The sequence below is a fragment of the Bombus affinis genome, chromosome 12 (assembly GCF_024516045.1).
Source record: "Bombus affinis isolate iyBomAffi1 chromosome 12, iyBomAffi1.2, whole genome shotgun sequence".
NCBI classification, from domain to species: Eukaryota; Metazoa; Arthropoda; class Insecta; order Hymenoptera; family Apidae; genus Bombus; species Bombus affinis.
The window spans coordinates 9,225,803-9,244,208 of record NC_066355.1 but is presented as its reverse complement, the minus strand read 5'-3'; the positions used below and the strand labels follow the sequence as shown (position 1 = coordinate 9,244,208).

The following is an 18,406-nucleotide window of genomic DNA, read 5'->3' as shown; positions in this document are numbered from 1 at the left end:
ATCCTCTTTTGCTGTTTAAGCAAATGCCGGCGTATCGAACAAACATTAACTGCGTTACGAAGGTCGATAGAAGCATTGAATAGCAAAGAAGTAGAATCATCATTTAGAATGAAAGAGTTGCGCTGCCTTTCACCGTTTTTGCTATCTCACTTTATGAATATGTATGTCGATGGATGCACTATGAAATTTGTAACAGAAACGAAGGATGCAACCTAGTTGAACAGGAATAGATCTATATTCTAAATGTCGTATGGAAATGATTTGTTATTTCGCACTTCCCGAGAATTTAAATGTACAAAAGTTTAATGCATATGAGAACGAAAAATGTATAATACACCCAATGTAAAGTACTTTCTATAATATTTAGCGGATGTAAACGAATATTTATTTAGCTCGCAGCTCCTTCGTTATGTTCATAAGGATATCAAAATGCATAAACACCTGTATTCTGATCTATTGTGTTGACATCTCGAGTAGGTTAAACCTCTCGGATGTTTAGTTGGAAACCGCGGTTCATGCATGCAATGAACGCGATAAATGCATCAGGAAAAGCTAAGTTTCGCTTTTCGTGAGCTCCACTATTGGTGGGAGTTTAGGTGAAGATGTGGGGATCAAGCAGTACGAAGTCTCTGACCCACTGACATTCTCTTTAGTTACTTGGTAGAAACAAACGCTGATAATCCGTGACTCAGACTTTCGATGTTCGTGATCAGGATTATTAGCAAAATAGTATCCGAAGAAGAAAGATAGCCGTCATCGAAGGATCAGAACCAGTCGAGTCTCGTTTTGAGATGCGGCGAAATCGTGGCTTGCTAACTAGTGTCGCTGTTTGCTTGACGGTTTTCTTCATTGTTTTAAATTCGAAATCAACAGTGGAAACTGTAAACGATACAGGAAGTAGCATAGAAAAGCCTTACGCTGGAGAACAGGAAGTCCATAAAGGTCAGGTAAATTGTATCCAATTAAACGATTCAGATGAAGGCTACTAGCTATTTCGATGTATGTATACGGTGAAATGTTTCATTTTCTATGAAATATTTTCGACTTTTGATACAATTTGATATGGTACTGTTTGAGAATTGTTTTCTTTTCCAATAGGATACTGGTTGCGTTTAGATTGTAGTGCAGTGAAAGTGCGTCTGTGAACGATGTAATTATTGGAAAGCGATCTTTCCCTTTTACGATTTACAAACGAGTTTATTGCGTATGATAGAGAATTGGAGAATTTCCTGATTACGTATAATACTTTACACATTTTGTTGATTTTATTAATAGACTAGAGATTTTTATACGTTCACGGGAAAAGATGGAAAAATGCATAAAAATTAAGTAAAACAAATCATTGTCTAGCTTCTATTTTTTTAACCGTTTTCATGTAAACTTGAATTTGCATTTATAAATCCATCGCAACCTGTCAGTTTATTTATTAATTTAAACTATTAGCTTGTTGCAGCCGTTATGATACAACGATTATTAATATGATTTACTGTGCAGACGTATCGATACGTTACACCTTCTCTTGCTGAATTGGGTGCCCGTGGAAGTTTGCCTAAAATGAACCAGCATGTTTTAATGCTGACGCGTGTACCTGATGCTGGAGCTGAATTGTTAGTCTTGATGCTACAACGTCTGCAGGGTTACAATGCGTTTAAACATATACGATTACCACCTGGTGATCATGGGCTTCTATCAACTTTGCAAGAGGTATAATCTCGTACACGACGTTCATAAGATAGTTTTTGAATTACTGTTCTCGATATTAATGCTCGTCCAATAACACGAAATAATGGTAGTACTATTTCAAATGGCAACTGCATGGATCGAATGCCGAACAATAACGTAAGAAATATGAATCAGCTGCTGATTCATTGGCCGCATAAATCTTGGGAAAATTTAATCATAGTACCATGTAGTGGTTGTTGCACTTTACGCTCATGTCAGAGTCGGTTTTCAGTGTTGCAATCGAAGTTGTGCCACTTTCATCTTTCCAATTAAAGTAGCCGTGTCGGAAATACCTATTTGGAGCAAGTCTAGCTAAAGCCAGATAGAGGTGGCGCGACTGCGCGAAATACGATAGGAAAGTTGATAAATGTTAAAAAATTCGATGTATTTTCAGTATGGTAAATAATCATCGTGACATTTTTAGTTTGCAGTTTTAGACGATACAGGAGAATCCGGTTGTTCAGCGTTTCTCAGTTTATAAATAACTTTGGCTAACTATTTTGTAGGAACTGTTAGTAGAAGAAATTACTAATATCATTAGACAGGAAGCGATTCCTTTGAGTTTCGACGGAGATGTTAGATTTCTGAACTTCTCCAAGTTCGGAAGAGAGTCTCCGACGTTTATTTCCCTAGTGAGAAATCCTATGTGTGCGCACAATTTGCGGAGGTAAAAATCAAATTTCTTTTCGGTAGAATTTTTCGTTTTATTTGTATTTTGTTAATTGTTACTGGTATATTATGAATGTAATAACTATTAATTATACTTAAAGATGCATTTGTTACTTTTCAGATATCGTGAAAGGCGAAATGACATGCTTCATAGAGCCATACCTACGTTCTGTGGTCAAGATCCTCGATGCGCGTGAGTATTTAATATATTACATCTTTGTAGCATATGGTAACTTTTTTATTTCCCTGTATCGCGTATCAATTGTAGAAAGATAAATAACAAATGGGCGTTAGAACGAGCAAAGGCAAATATCGTTGAACGGTACCCCGTTGTCGGTATATTAAATTACATGGAACAATCGATAGATGTACTGGAATATAAATTTCCATATTTCTTTCGAGGTGCTAAACGTAGTTACAGAAAGATTCGTAAGTAATTATAATTAAGTATAATTAGGCGGTAAGATTTCAGATTCAATCTAGTTTCAATTCATTTCATTTAGAGCCGAGAAAAAGACACTTTTCTGATCCAACACTTACGCTAAGAGCACGAGAAAGAGATATTTTATTTAAGCTTCTTGAGGATGAGATAGAATTTTATCAATGGTTAAAATATCGACTTTTGAACGAAACATTGATCGACATTGATTAAAGCCATGAAATTTACACGATGATAAGTGTCTAGTTTCAAAATATGCCAAAGACATTAAATATTCCAATAATAATGATTTTATACAGAAATAAATTTGATTAAAAATTTTTCTAGGAAGAAAGGTATGATCACGGATTCTTTCCCTTTTGTATTTTTACTATAGTATAAACGAGAGACAGATAGACGTATTGTACCGTTCTAAATTGTGCAGAGCGCAACAAAATATCTGATTTTTTTCAGGATTTTAGTTCCTGTAAAATTAGAGTACTGTACAGGAACAATATGCATCTCATTTGCTTAGAGTCGACTCCACTTGCTTACTGAGAATTTCTAGAAAATATAGGATATACAGAAGAAACTACTTTTCAATCTTCATAGTTTATAATTTATTCATTTTTACATTTTTATTATAAATTTATCGTAACGATAGCAATAATTTATACGTTTTCCATGTCAGCGTTACACTTATGTTTCTATAATAACTGTTTTCAACGTGTAAACTACGTTAAAGTACCCTCGTTGTCTTTCGATGCATTGGTAGAAATTTCCTCTCTGATAATACTCATAGGGTAGATAACAATCGAACTTTTTATTGAGCAGTGATCATCGATTGGGAATAATCACAGCACGTACAAAAATTGTGTCATGCAAAGTTCCAAATACGTAATTTCTGTCATTGTAATATACAATAATCTATAGTAATTTGTTTAAACTTGATATTAATTACACTTATTAGCATATAATTAAAAGTATAAGAATCTAAGCCTTTTATCCCCTTTAAGCATAATATAAAGAGGATATTTCGTTGATACTCGATTCACACGACGCAAAATCCGATAAAATACCTATATTATAGCTAGATTAGATAGTTATTTTTATAATCGTAATATTTTAAATGTACAAAGCAAGCTTCAAACACGGTTTTACTATTCTCGAGGGAGAAGGTATTAGATAATTATCTTTTAAAGAAATATATTTAGAATAAATATGGAAATATACAAAGAAACATTAGAAAACGTACAATGATCGTTTTGTGGTTTACTGATTATTCCGAGTGGTAGAAAGCAGCGTATTATATAATCAAGCTCTTGTCATTTATTTACATTTATTGTTGTTTAGAAATGCAAGTTACCGTCATTAAGATGCTGTATAAAATAAAAGAAAAGGTATATGTACTATCTATACGTAATTACCACCATTGATACAATAGAATTGACAAATTACCTTGATCGTATAAGCATAGGATATTTTATCTTTATAGCGTAATAGAACATATAAAAATATCTATTTGAGTCAAATTCGAAATCTTGCTATAAAAACGTTACTATTGATACCAACTATGATATTATACGATCTTAAATTGAACGAAAAGTGAAATTAAGGAGTATCAGAAAGCGATTTTGATCGTTTTATGCGCAAATCGCGCGTGCAACAAAACATGGCGATCATGTTGATGTAGAGATGAACGAGCAACAACATGAGTAAAACGTGCCATCACTTTTTCTTTGCATCCTTTAATCCAGCACCAGCGTTAAACTTGAAGAAAACGATGTCTCCGTCCTCGACGACGTAGTTTCGTCCTTGTTGCCTATATTTTCCGGCTGCCTACAGTAAACAGAAAAAAAGAAATGATTAATATAGCCATATTTACATATACGTATAATAGAACAACTGGAAAATAAAAGTAATAAAAAGCATTCGATTGGTGTTAAATATCACATAGTACGATACTCACCTTTACCGCTGCTTCCGATCCTTCGTTTTTAAAATCGTCGAATTTCATGACTTCAGCCATGATGAATCCCTTCTCGAAATCTGTGTGAATCTTCCCAGCAGCTTGAGGTGCTTTTGTACCTTTCTGAAGTAACGAAAGATTCACGGATAAGATCATGAAAGAACATTGAAAAAGATCACTTTGATTTACCTGGATCGTCCATGCTTTCACTTCATCGTGTCCCGCTGTAAAGAAGTACTGCAATTGCAACGCTTTGTATCCTTGAACGATAATCTTGTCAAGCGCGCTAAAAACGATTCGTAAGGTGAAACAGCAAATTTTCAACTCGTATTAGAAAAAAGAAGGCGAGGGGGGGCAGAAAAAAATGAATTCTTGGTTCAAAGAAGGGGTGGCCAAAAAACAGGACTGTGGAATATGATTGTCTCGAACCGAATATCGTCTAATGACAGGGTACAAGAAGGGAAGCCATCCTGTTCCGTGAGCCCGACGAACTTCGAGACTTCAGAGAATACACATAAAGCTGAACGACTTAATACCGCAATTTTATCACTCTAACTCTGTCCGAGATCTACTTCGGCGCCTTGGTTATCTGCGGTCTCGAAATAAAATCGCGGTATCTAGAAATCTTTCGTTTGTCCCCTGTGATTACCAAGAGAACCTACCTTATGCGATCATTTCGAGGGATCGACAAAATTTGCCGAAGAATTTAGATTTCTAACCATCAATGCCAGATTATAGGTATCATTGGTAACGATTTTATATTTTCCACGCTAGCTATAATTATGCAATCGCCTTCGGTCCAAAATAATTGCATCATAAATTTATATAACGAATAAATTTTTCTTTATCCAACGCATTATAGTTCTGTACGTCGATTACTTTTATCGATATAACATATAGTATGTTACAGTATAACAATGTTGAAAATGTACGCGAACTTGATCGAGTTTACCGTGTATAACACGGGTTGAGTTTGTTCGCGAATGACCCACTAGCCAACTGAACCGGTTGATCCTCATTCCACTCGTCTCCCTGGTTATACCGGTGTGCCCGGGAGGATAGGAGGGGTTTTTATGCAATTTTGCAAGAATTTGAATAGCCGTTCGTAAAAATATAATGCGCCACAGTAAAGATGCCGCAGTTTTTATTGGTCACCCTACATGAAAGTAGGGCTAGTCTAGACGCTTAAACCGAGCCCTCCATTGTTATTACCATTAGTAGATAACCTGGTGCATAGCTAAATATGGGAACCTGACTTTCTTAGGTTTTAAAGCAGGGGAGGATTAGGCTTTACGAATTTTACGATTTTTACGTTCGTCCTTCTCCCTTCCCTTCACTCTCTCTGCCTCTCCTTTTTTCTTTTCTTTTAAATTCACGCAACACACTGCTTATTTTGGCGCTCGTTTCATTTGCAAGTATAAAGATACTTTTGCGTTAATTTAAAAGATACAGATAGAGCTATGTAACGAATTATAGACACTGTTACTCACCTAGTAACTTTGTTTTCTTCTTGATATTTCGCACGCTCTGCGTCATCCATATCGAAAAGTTTATTTTCGAAAGTTCCACTAAATGGGATTAAAATAGCTCCTGGATCGTTCTTATCAACCCATTCTTTGATTTTGATTAACCTGAAATTTACATGTGAGTGTTAAGGCATAAGAAAAATTGGTATGTTAATTAATATATTAACGATCGACTGTCGTTTCTTGAAAGCATCAAATAATGATAATATACATATAAATCCCAGACAATAAACGATATATACATACCATTTATTCTTCTTACGTATGTAATCCTTTTCAGACAGATTAACTAAATAAATGACTGGCTTCGACGTGAGGAATAAATATTTATTGAGAACCTCGATCTAAAAACACGAACGACCAGAATAACATTGAAACAGCATTAAAATTTTTCATTTGCAAAGCGATACGATTAACTTACGTCAGTAGCACTCCAGTCGGCAAACCTGATATGCCTCTTTTCATCCACCATTATACCTTTCACTTTCAATAAGGTATCCTGCACAGAAAAGCGCTCGATTATATCTGTAAGCGTTAGCTTTCTCCAACAGATTGTATTTTTTACCACTACCGTGCGAAAATACTGGATTCGAAAAAGATCAGTGTTCCGCTAACGATAATAGTCAGCCAGACGAGTAAGTTCGTAAGTAAGTACGCTACCAAGTGGAATAATCCCGAGATCGAACTGTGATTAGAGGATTGTACACTAACGAAACGCCTCTCTATTACTTTGACCGAGAGAGAAGACGAGGAGGTAGCTTGGAACTCTCGAAAAGTTTTAGCAAATTGCAAAGTCTAGAACGAGGGGAGAGATCGGAAATTGCCGTGGGTCAATCCACGGAAAGAGGGTAATTCGATTGATTCGTTCTAGGAAGTAGTGTACCGACCGCGCTCTCTTAATTTCCTCGGTAATTTCGTTCAGGCTCTACGATATGCCTACATTTACAATGATTTCCTTCGTTTCTCAATCCGAACGTCAAAAGAGAACGAGTTTCTTTAAACGTCCTAATGTATTTCTTTCGATGTGCAGGGTTAACGACGTTAAAACGCATCAAAGCTTCAAACATAAATTACTACTTACGTATTCAGGCTTTAGTTTCTTGTCGTTTCCTCGGACAACGAGCTTCTCCAACTTCTCCAGATGACCATTTAAAAACTCGATATCTTTCAACCGTAATTCCTCGCTAATTATCTCGAGATCTCTCACGGGATTCACGTCTCCTTCCACGTGAGTAACGTCGTCGTCGTCGAACGCTCCTACGTCACAGATCGTCGAAAATACGATATTAATCCGCTTAGTTTCGGAAATTTATTTTCTAGAATCGATGCAGTTCTACGAAAACTGTTAACGAAAGCTATAATGGTATAGTACTCTTACGTCTATAAGCTACTCGTGCGTGTTGCAAGATAAACTCGTGTCCATGATTGCATGTGCAATGCACGGAAGGAGCAAACACGATGATAAACTAATCTCTCGATCTCATCGGCAACGATACCTTCCCTTTAACGTAATCGATTTTATCAGTTATTGTTCATCTGGGACAGCAACGTCGTCGCTTGCTCCTATGTAAAGAGCTTCGTATCGAATCGAATGTTTATGCTGGACTTACGGCAAAGATGAAAAATCCCATCGCAAGCGTTGATGTGCGATAAGAAATTGTTTCCCAGGCCTTGTCCCTCCGCGGCACCTTTGACCAAGCCAGCAATGTCCACGACATTTAAGAAAGCTGGAACTTTGCTGAAACCGCAAATAAGGACGCGTCTCATCGCGATTCTCGATTCGTTCAAGAAGCAAAAGTCGCGAACTTTGTTGCTCTTAAGAGATCGAACTTTGGAGGGTGGTTTCAGCCTTCGAACCTGAGTCACCGCGGCTAAAAGATATACATATATATAAATCTACTATTTTCGGCTGTTCCTCGTTCCTACAAAGTTTTATCCAAATCGGAGCTGGGAACATTCGCGACTCTTTCTTGTAAGTACGAATAGAATACGACTGATGATGTATTTACACTGTAACATGTACGCGCCTAGAATTTAAACGAGGGTGTCGCAGTGACAACGAGCTGTATTTAAATGCTAATGCAAGTAGCATCATTAAACAATTAGCCTTTGAAGAGAGGCGTTAGTAAAATGAGCAAGAAGGGGAGTGCCATGTTAGGTGGCTTTCATTAGGGATCGTTGAATCATCTGACACGTGACAGCCATTCGGACTTTGCAGTGTCGTTGGCCGTTGGCGACAATGTTTCGAAGTTGGGTGCCATGGGTGACCAGGATGCAAGACACGCTCTTTGATCTAACACGGTAGCCAGTTTTAATCTCTTCAAATTAGTTGAATTCCGAGGAAAGCACGTGTCGCAAAGCAAACTCGATTCGTCTTTCATTCGATAATTTTTCGTTACTTCGTTATAATACTTTGAAGTTCATCGATTCTATGCCGCTCCCTCCCTCTCTCTCTCTCTCTCTCTCTCTCTCTCTCTCTTTTGCGCTCTGCCATGGTTAAGTTTAACTGTTTACCAGCGACAACAGCGTCGAAGAATATTTTACCGTGAACCGAACATACGCTTTGCTTTCCAATCTTCCCGCTGCTCTGTACATTCAATCTCGTCGTGTGAACGAGCCAGCGTGATAACGCGAGGCACGGTAAACACGGCTTTCATCGACAAGTTGATGCATACCACAGCACGTATATCGGTTTCCATGTGTTTCGGTGGAACTTTCATCGCGTTTGATTAGTTTCGAGTGTCACGTGAAATTTTAATTAATCTTTTCTAGCCTCTCTTCGGAGGGCATACATTGATCTTTCTAACGCAAAATAATCCAGTCAATATCGCATATAAATCTAAGTTTTAGAAATATCTTACGAAATGTTATCTTAAATAATAGTATGCCACAAGCGAGTAAAAGAAAAACGTACGTGAAGTCGGCTGATATTCAACGTGAGTTATACGTCGCGTAGACGAATTTTGTCGAATCTGCATTGCAGATCACGTACCGCTTTCTCTCCTCCCTATCCCTGCCTTGTGAAAATAAAAGCAAAGGAGTATGGAAATGTCAATGGTTATTCCAACTCGTTTCCCATTGCGAGGGTGCATTTTCTGGTAGACTCGTCACGTTGTTCAATAATACAATAACGCGTATCAGATATTTGTCGTTACGATCGAACAATATTTTCACCGGTATGTAGTAGCAGGTTTGATACGTACCTAGCTGGCTTAAAATATTCGCACAGGTAATCGAATCTTGCGTCAGGAACGGGTACGCGACGTGCTGAAAGATAAAATCTAGTTAGACGACAAATACATTTTTCTTAACAAATAACACGCGTCATCGTACATTCACGCGGGGAATAAAAAAATAATAGGATATTGGAAAAAGAAATTCCAGTCAGACGGTAGATTATCTATACGTTGTTTATTGTCTATTTACAAAGTGTTTATTAGACTGAGATATAAAGTTTTATAATAATATTTGGGCACGATTAAAGTACAAAATATTTAAATTTATTCGTCCGATGATTCATCGTCGAGATTCGATAAAGTTTCTGATAGAAAATAATAGGACATATTATCTATTCACAATTTGTTTATTACTATTGTCGATTTTCTATCATCGGAATCGGCTAAAGTTTGTGTCGGTGATGTTCGACGAAACGTAATTGAAGTCGACTTAGGTACATATATACGAGATAACATAGACAATTGTCCAGTGCATCTGTAAGTAGGATTAACCTTATCTTTATATACAGGTGCATGTATGAAAGGGTTTATCCTTTTCTTCATCGTTCGGGTCGCTGCTTTGATAATCATTTCACGACTGTACATTCTTCTGCTAATTGTTTTGTACAACTCAGTTTCTTTTAAGCCGCAACATGTGTTACGAGCCTTTAAATATACACCGATGTAAACGGCGGCGGTAGCCGAAGGCGATAAACCTGGTAATTTCGGCCGATCTACGCTGATTTCGTTTACAGCTTTGATTATTAACTTGGAAACCGTTTGTTCCAAGAAACCAACATTTGGCAGAGATTTTACGTCGATCGTTGGCATCGTATATAAAAATTTCATTTGAACGTTCGCGTATTTATCGGGTTGTGCCAAAAATTTATCGCGACAATCTTCCGTACAGAACAGGTATAAATTGTCTTTGTACAAAACCGCTATAACTATCTTTCCAGGTACAAGTTTGCGACTTGGTAATCCGTCGAAGTACGTTACTAAGCAAAATCCTCTGACTTGCAAACGTCTAGCCCAACACGAATGTTCCAAGTCGATCGTTTCGGTTAAAATTCGCGGACGATCTGCCGGTGGATACGAATTGTTCGCTGGTGGAAGATATTTTTGCGGGTGTTGAATAAATTCATTGATATGTTGCGAGCAAATCCAGTAGAAGTGTTCCCTAAACTGAATCGTGCCTCGATGATCCGGAGGTCCCGAAGTCTTCATCGTGTCCTCGTAGTACAAGCAAAGAGGACAATAGGACTCGAACCGGCTTTGTCGTCTCCTAAATTCGTACGGCGAGACGCTCATATATTTCAAGCTGTGAATTGTATCGTAGTCACTTTCACGAAAGTACGATCTGATGATCGTGTATCTGGAACATACGCGTCGATCAGCTTGGCTCCACACATACCACATACATTTAGTCGCGTCTACTTCTATTACGTTCTGAGTGAAGCTTTTTAACCAAGTTCGAAAGTGTCCCTGATCGACTTCCCAAACGGCATAGCGATGAGATAAAAAGCTACTCGAGAAGGTAGGTGGTTTTATCGTTCGATCGTCGGATGCGCGAGACAAACGGTCGAGACAAAAAGTTAGATTCGCTTTCAGGTCGAGAGTGATCATTGGTTGAAGACCTAGAAACGTCAGTTGCTCGTATTCTTTGCGGTTTAAGGGAAATCCATCGAGCACGAAACCTTGAGAAATCACATTAGGATCGATGGAATACATTTCAACGGCACGGTTTACGCATTCCGTTGGAACCGTTCGACCTGCACGAAGAGAAGATTCCGTCAATTGCGCCCACTCTGTCCAAGGAAAATATTTGACGATGTAACGCAGAGCGGCTCCTCGCGTTATCACCTTTACGCCATATTTGTTGGCAAATCGTTGTGCAAGAGTCGTTTTCCCGCATTTCGGTGGGCCAATGATAGAGAGCCGAAATGGAATAATAGGTGCGCAAGAATCTCGTTCGAGATACTCGAACGGACTCTCTAAAAATGCGGTCTGCGCGTCTTTGCCGCCGAAGAAGTAAACGAATTGTCTGTGTATGACGGGATAAATCTCCTGCACAGATTCCAGTGGCAGAAACATTTGCAGAGGAACGTTATTTCGACGCAACTGCACAGGACACCAACGGCCAAAGGAACTTAAAAGATAATAGCCGCAATCAAGCAGAGTGTCGGCTGTTTCAAGATCGATGGTATAGATCTTCTCCAGGATAGAAATATCTCGACGAACGTAAGGCTCGAGAATTCTCATAATTCGCAGTAAAACGTCTTTTACATCTGCTTCGGCATCCACTACGATATACGGTATCGATTCATTTTCTAGACGGCTCCGAATAGCAGCTATCTTTTGAGAATCAGTTTCATACTTGCTGAAAAATTCCTGCTCGATTCTTTGTCTCGCTGTTTCAAAATCTTCCCAGTCGGTGAACAGCACAGGCTCAGGATTCTCTCGATACCACGCTTCTTCAAACTCAAACCTTTTCAATTCCATTTCTTCCAAATCCGTATCATCGCTCAGCATGTATTCCTCCATGAGTATGTCGTCTTCGTCCTTGTATTCGTGCTCCGCGTTATCTTCTTCTTCGCCGATATATCGTTGACTGATCATCTCATCCAGCATTCTTTTCACCCAAATATCTCGATCTCTTCGATAATCTTCAAGCTGTGTAGCGTATCGTAATTGTTCGATACGTTTCTTCTCTTCCAAATTTTGTTCCCACGACGCGAGTAATTTCGGTATTACTCTGTCCGACACCGTCTCTCTACCGCAACGAAGTTCTATTATTATCTCGGGCACCGTGTACTCTCTTATAGCAGTTTCTACGTCTTGCGGACAGCTTGGAAACTGATCGAACACGGCACCGGCTTCGCTGTAAAGTCCTTTGAAAAATCGCGTTAAACATTCGTCGTGCATTCTTTCAGGAAGAAGCACACTGCCGTCTCTCCAATAACTTCGAATAAATGTCAGAATTGTATTAGAGTCGCTGTTGTATCTCTCGTCGTTCAGATCTGCTGGCAATTCTACCTCATTGGGAAGTTCGTTTGATAAAACAAGAACGTCTCTGTGGGATAATGGTCGCATTCCACGCGATCCCATGTACGTAGTGAAACAATTAAAGTAGTCTATATGAAGCAGACCATATTCTCGAGATATCGCGTCTGATAACGTGCTTTTCCCACTTCCTGATGGACCGATGATACTCATACGAAGGGGTGGAATTAAAGATAAAGGCCTTTTCAATGGAAGACCTAATTTTTGCGGGCCACGTAAAAATTCCTCGAGAGCTGTGAGACTAGATAGATGATATATCTTATCCATAAAAATAGCGCTGAACTCTTCTTTGCCTTTCCAAAATATATTATATCTTAATAACGCCACTGGACAGTAGTAATTAGTGTCTCCAAAGCGACGATTATCTTCCTTAGAAGGTAATTCCGTCGTTTCTCTTTCACCTTTCCTTTCTTCTTCTTCTTCTTCCTCGATATTTTCCGTGTCATCGGTCATGCCGATATATTCTGCAAGATCTCTTTCTCTTTCCTTCTCCTCGTCAGTCATAACTCTCGCTTTATCCATGTAACGATCCTTAATTCGATCCATAACGTATTTCGAGACATCGGTGATTTTACCAACATCGCAGGTAATAATATTTCTGCAAGTATCCATCGTTCTTTCTCGTATCGCCTCCCAATCCGACTTAAACCTCTGAATGTGTCTAATATATTCGACCAGACCTTGCGCCTCTTCCTCGCCCTCTTCATCTCCAAGGTCTTCGAAGCTTTCTTCGAATTGCTCATCCTTTTCGATGCCACGAATTTTGCGCCATTTTGATATCAAATAATCATAAGGATCCTCGTCGAACAAAAGAATCGCATCCTCGAAGATAATCTCCGAATCTTCCACGATTGTTTTCCAAGAATCGATATTCGGATACATACCATCTACGATGTAACCTCCGTCTCTCCATATTTTAATATCGATTTCTTCTCTCGGCACGCTCCGTATAGCTTCCACGATCGCATGATCCGGCGAATAAATATACGAGTTAACGTTCGCCGAAGATTTTCCAATTTCCTTCGCGTTTATTATCGTACCTTTTAACGCTCGTGCCAATTCGTCGCAGAGATCAGATTTGCCAGAATAGTCAGGTCCAAATACTACGATTTTACAGGTCGGTCTCGGAGACAAAGGAGAAATAAAAGTTCTTGGATTTTCGATAAATAAATCCGCGGCCTCGTTCGACGAAAGAAAGAAGACTTTGTTCATAAATCGAACGGCGTGTTTCGCTAATCCTTCCGCGGTCCTTCCCTTTGTCAATTCGACGGGACAAAGAAAATTCCAGGACGACAGTCTCCAAGGGAATAGAGGCGAAACGGTTTCTCTGTTTCTCAGATCTTGAAACGCTTCATCGTTCGACTTATCTTCGAATTCGTCGCCAGTTACGGGTATCACTGGCGATTCACCCTCGAATTCTAACGCAGCGTGATTCGTGAATTTTCGCGGAAGAATTACACGCGGCACTGGCAATGTGCGCAGCCGTGAGATAAAAATTTGAAACATTAGCGATACAGGTGTACGACCATCCACGCGAATTATGTTCTGTGGATTGTATAGCAAGATCCATTTCTCGATCGTAGGCAGTGCCAGACGTTTGTACATTGCGCATTGCGATTCTACGTTGGATCTTTCGTCAGAAGGTCGTCTCAGTAAGTATTTCCCCTGGTTCTCGTCTAAAACTCGTTCTTCCTTCGTCAACTCTTGATACAATTCAAAGGAAACGTTCATGTTATTCTGCATTTTGTTATGAGAAAATAACATCTCGATATGTTTGCTCATACCAGCGAAGCTCGTGTCTACGGTGCGACCAGTTGTCGGATCTATACGAAAATGTGCACGCTTTATCGTCGCGTCCGCGTCAGGACACATTACGTAGACGATTATCGATGGTTTTACGGGCCACGTTGCGAAAATATCTTCGATCTGACTTGAAATAAAATGTTCGTAACGTGAATTTTCCAATACGATACATACTTGATTTCTTATCTTTTGGTCGCGAAAAGTCGAAATATCTTTGCTATTATCCGACACATCGTGATGTTTGATCGCTTCTTCGTTCGCTGTATTGCAGGTTCTAGGAACCGACGTGTTAAAAATCTTCATAAAATTCTCGTCATTTTCTGGATCCAGCTTCTCGGTGGAAATATTTGGGTAAGAAGAATAATCGAGTGTCTCGTTTGGAATTAACGGCAATCCTTCTACAACGTACCCTTTGTGAAACACGTCCCTTTCACTAAGACGACTGGCTATCAAATTCATGATAATTTCTGGACCTAAACATTCACCTGTTTTCAACACGTCTGCCATGAATTTACCTTTTTCGCTATTTTGCTGGATTTCCTGTTTCATAAGCGACAACGGAGAAATCAAAACGCAATTCCAAGAATCCGCGATCATGGTCGCAAGTTTCGTAGTGTTCAAGTCAGGTTTTCCCAGAACGACGAAACAAGTTGGTTCACTCGCCAGATATTTGTTTCTCGCTTCGGTTTCGTCATAGGGATCGCGAATCTCGTGAGGTTCTTGAGAGGGTTCAAAGTGTGCTCGGACATTTCCATACTCTCTCGACTCGCATTTGGCGGGAAATCTAGTAAATGGATTCGTATCTTCGTGGAAGACGTAGTAAGAGTTAGCTTTTGGATACACACATCGATGAGCTTCGGGCCAGGAAGGAGAATACTTCTGGCGAGGATATCCTTTGATGAATCGGAAGAAACTCTTTTTTATAATAAACGATGAATCTGCGTAAAACTTCTCGCGCTCATCTTCGTGCTCTTCTTTTATCTTGGGACGCGACGTTTTATCACACATCGTTGGATATATCTCATTTTTAGGTTACTATATGAATCTTTTACACAGAGTTGCAAACAAACGACATGCGATTTAATAACAGGTTAAATATTTGTAGTGGCAGACGCGAAGTACGATTAACGTTATTAGGTCGGAGCATCTAAAAAATGTTGCTTTGTATAATAAAAATCGAATTAAGATTCGAAAGATTTTCTATGACGTACAACACGATATCGCTATTATGATTATTAGACTGCGAATGTATATGCAACCATAGACGAAATTTAAAGGTAAAGTTAATATAATATAGAAAAATACAAAAAATTTCCAAAGCGAAGTGCTCGTCATAATTTTTAGTAAGCAAAACGAGTCTCCAGCCAAATTCCATTTCTTTACTTTCTTTTTGTTCTTTACTTGCAGAAATACAAATTTGCACAGAAATTCGCAGTCTATAATAAACATGCATAAGAAAAAAATATGAATACTTATTTTCATTGGGATCGATGGTGCAGAAGGGGAAGTTCTCAGCAGCAGCCTGGCTTTTCGTGAGAACGTTGAAGAAGGTTGATTTTCCTACGTTAGGTATGCCTACTATACCAACTTTCAAATTGGTACCTACGCGGCCAATAAGCGGCTTCCTTTCAGGTTCTTCGATTTTCTTTGGCGCCATTCTATGACAGAAATATAAATCTATCGTCATTGCACACATTCATATGAAACTGTATCGCGATTTCAAGAATCTAGCACTGATTAGAAGCAAATCCTGTAACACGTTTGTCGGAGGTTCGGTTCGATTCGAAAAGTTCCATTCATTTCCACAGCGACACTATTCGCTTCACAATGGCCAGGTTTACCGATTCATCTTTGTCTACGTACTAACGCGGCATGCAAAAATGACCGCGTCTGCATATTTATAGGGAGAGAGGGGGTTGATATATCAGTTTGCATGGACAGAAATGAAAATGATCCAACATCGGCCACGCCCTTGTTCCTCCAACCCTTGGAATCTTTAACAGTCCACCATGTTTCACCTACCTATGAACGCAGTGCCCCCCAGCCTCTTGATACTTCGAACAGAATCAAGGCACGGCGGACAGAGCCGAGTAGAATGAAGCAAGAGGGCAGAGTCGAGAGAGTCGGCTTCTCAAACATCGGGTCGCTTTCGAGCGCTCGGGGTGACTAATTATATTAATGCGGACGGCACATCAAGCGATTGCTGTATTTACCGCAAGATTGCCCCCCTTCTTTCTTTTCATCCTTCGCTCGCTGTACAACGGGGCCCGCGCCATATCAAAAGGATGAAACAGGTACGAGACGCCTACGGGAGGCGAAGGGAGAGACCCGTGGAAGGCCAAGGGAAGCAAAGGGAGGCGAACGAAAGTGCGGAGAAGCGAATTCGACGAGAAAGAAGAAGGGACGAGGTGGATTCTCCTGAGCAAAGATGCGAGGGAGGAGGAATACGTCGGGTAAGGGGACCGACGATTACTGGGCACCAAAGCCGCGAATCACCGGCATCACGCCGGGAATCTGCAACCGCGCCTTAGGCCGCCAATCCGCCACCGACTTTGCGATTCCTCTTCCTCTGTCTCGTCTTTCGGATCCCTCTCTCTACCCTTCCTTTCTCGTTCCTTTTCACACGATCAGCCATCCCGACTGGCTTTCCTCTTCCTCTCCGTCTATCCCCGAAACTATCTACTCTCTCGAACAGTTTAACTCGAAACCGCGCCACCTCCAACCGTTCTTCATCACGGTACCCACGAAATTTGCAGATTACGATAATGGAAGAGAAGAAAGGACCCGCCCGCGATGCTACTCAACAGCCGCTCTGGCGCCGTGGTATCACCGTCGCCTCTGCTTTTACGACATCGTCTCGCCATCGCTGCCTCCGCTTTATCGATCGTTTCTTCTACCTCTTCTACCTTTACCTCGATAGAAATATAACAATACTTTATTAAAGACGATAGTTTCTCGAGTTAAAACGAATCGAGTAAAACGTACGTGATATAAATTTCGAAATTTGAAATTCGAAAGAGGCGCCAGTATTTAGTACCGTATCGGCTGGATTGGGGGTGCTTCGAGCTTTAGGTGTATTGTACAGTGCTGCCACGTAGCACTAGATTCTCGAACCAAACGCAAGATGCACACCAGATCTTAACCTTACTTTAGAAGGAGAGCGAGTTATTTATAGATTGCTAACTTTAACAATTTCCAGTTATTTGTTTTTTAACATTCTTACAGTATGCTCGAGTCGTTCGTTCGTACGTAAGAGCCACGTGTATGTTTCTATCAGCACAACAAACGTTGCATCATTTTTGCATGCACGTACCTTACCTGCTTGTGTGGAAATTATATGAAAATCTACGAGAATAACGCTGTTCTCGCCCGATACAGAGATGATTAGATAATCGAGTATCGATTAAATACCTCGAGTATTTTTCGTATTGTTCCTAGGTAAATATCACTGCACAACGCGTGGCAAAGAGGAACACAGCACTGCACTGACGTCGACGTCACACGTTCGACCGGCCTTTTGTAGTGATACAGATATCTATATTACCAGCCGAGAGTTTTGTCGATTGGATAAAAGAAGATTAAATAAAGGGAAAAAAGGACAACGAAGCTACAAGTTAAAATAAAAAGTGAGTAATCAAATATGTTTTGAATTATATCTCGAACAATAATATCGTATTCTTTTCATTTGTTTTTTTCCATTATTATATACTATTATCCGCTGTTTTGATATTTAATTACTTCTTGCTTTTTCTGAAACGATTTCTTCGTTTGTTCCAATGATCCGATCCTGAAGTATCTATTCGCAAACAAGTTCATTATGATTCTAGGAATAGCTGTGTGGAATGAAACGCTACCTTTAATCCGTGGGAGAAAAAGGGGCCATCATCGAGGGTTGATTGCAATGCTTTCGTGGAAACCATAAACACGCACGCTCCTCCCCAAACAAATTTGCAAAACCACTTCAACGTTAAAAAATACCCCGTGATTGAAATCATAGCGTAAAACTATGATTTCGTTCAAG

General features: G+C 39.6%; 2 protein-coding genes across 3 annotated transcripts; one reads left to right on the top strand and one right to left on the bottom strand.

Annotated features, from left to right (window-relative positions):
• The first annotated feature begins 403 nt into the window (after positions 1 to 403).
• LOC126922722 (uronyl 2-sulfotransferase-like) lies at positions 404 to 4,218 on the top strand. The gene is made up of 7 exons (XM_050735581.1): positions 404 to 947; positions 1,495 to 1,704; positions 2,229 to 2,389; positions 2,513 to 2,584; positions 2,660 to 2,820; positions 2,895 to 3,165; positions 3,284 to 4,218. Exons 1-6 carry the CDS (start codon positions 792 to 794, stop codon positions 3,041 to 3,043), a joined length of 909 nt encoding a protein of 302 aa, XP_050591538.1. The 5' UTR covers positions 404 to 791; the 3' UTR covers positions 3,044 to 3,165; positions 3,284 to 4,218.
• On the bottom strand, positions 3,999 to 17,912 carry LOC126922669 (obg-like ATPase 1). 2 transcript variants are annotated; one of them, XM_050735449.1, is made up of 11 exons: positions 17,797 to 17,912; positions 15,862 to 16,043; positions 9,508 to 9,568; positions 7,915 to 8,042; positions 7,386 to 7,561; positions 6,726 to 6,803; positions 6,551 to 6,648; positions 6,269 to 6,409; positions 4,968 to 5,064; positions 4,779 to 4,901; positions 3,999 to 4,648 (listed from the first exon to the last, which is right to left on the bottom strand). In XM_050735449.1, the coding sequence occupies exons 2-11, from the start codon at positions 16,040 to 16,042 to the stop codon at positions 4,538 to 4,540; spliced, it is 1,194 nt and encodes a 397-aa protein (XP_050591406.1). In that variant the 5' UTR covers position 16,043; positions 17,797 to 17,912; the 3' UTR covers positions 3,999 to 4,537. The 2 variants fall into 2 exon arrangements, with proteins under 2 accessions (XP_050591406.1, XP_050591407.1); XM_050735450.1 differs by lacking the exons at positions 15,862 to 16,043; positions 17,797 to 17,912 and adding an exon at positions 10,289 to 11,066 and having other exon boundaries at positions 9,508 to 9,585.
• Positions 17,913 to 18,406: the final 494 nt, after the last annotated feature.

Coding starts and splice junctions, on each gene's coding strand:
- LOC126922669 (XM_050735450.1), bottom strand. CDS start 10,938: ATGTGGTATGTGTGGAGCCAAGCTGATCGACGCGTATGTTCCAGATAC. Junction 6,649..6,725: donor CCGACTGGAGTGCTACTGAC/GTAAGTTAATCG, acceptor TCGTGTTTTTAG/ATCGAGGTTCTCAATAAATA. Junction 4,649..4,778: donor GATCGGAAGCAGCGGTAAAG/GTGAGTATCGTA, acceptor TGTTTACTGTAG/GCAGCCGGAAAATATAGGCA.
- LOC126922722 (XM_050735581.1), top strand. CDS start 792: ATGCGGCGAAATCGTGGCTTGCTAACTAGTGTCGCTGTTTGCTTGACG. Junction 2,390..2,512: donor TGTGCGCACAATTTGCGGAG/GTAAAAATCAAA, acceptor GTTACTTTTCAG/ATATCGTGAAAGGCGAAATG. Junction 2,821..2,894: donor ACGTAGTTACAGAAAGATTC/GTAAGTAATTAT, acceptor CATTTCATTTAG/AGCCGAGAAAAAGACACTTT.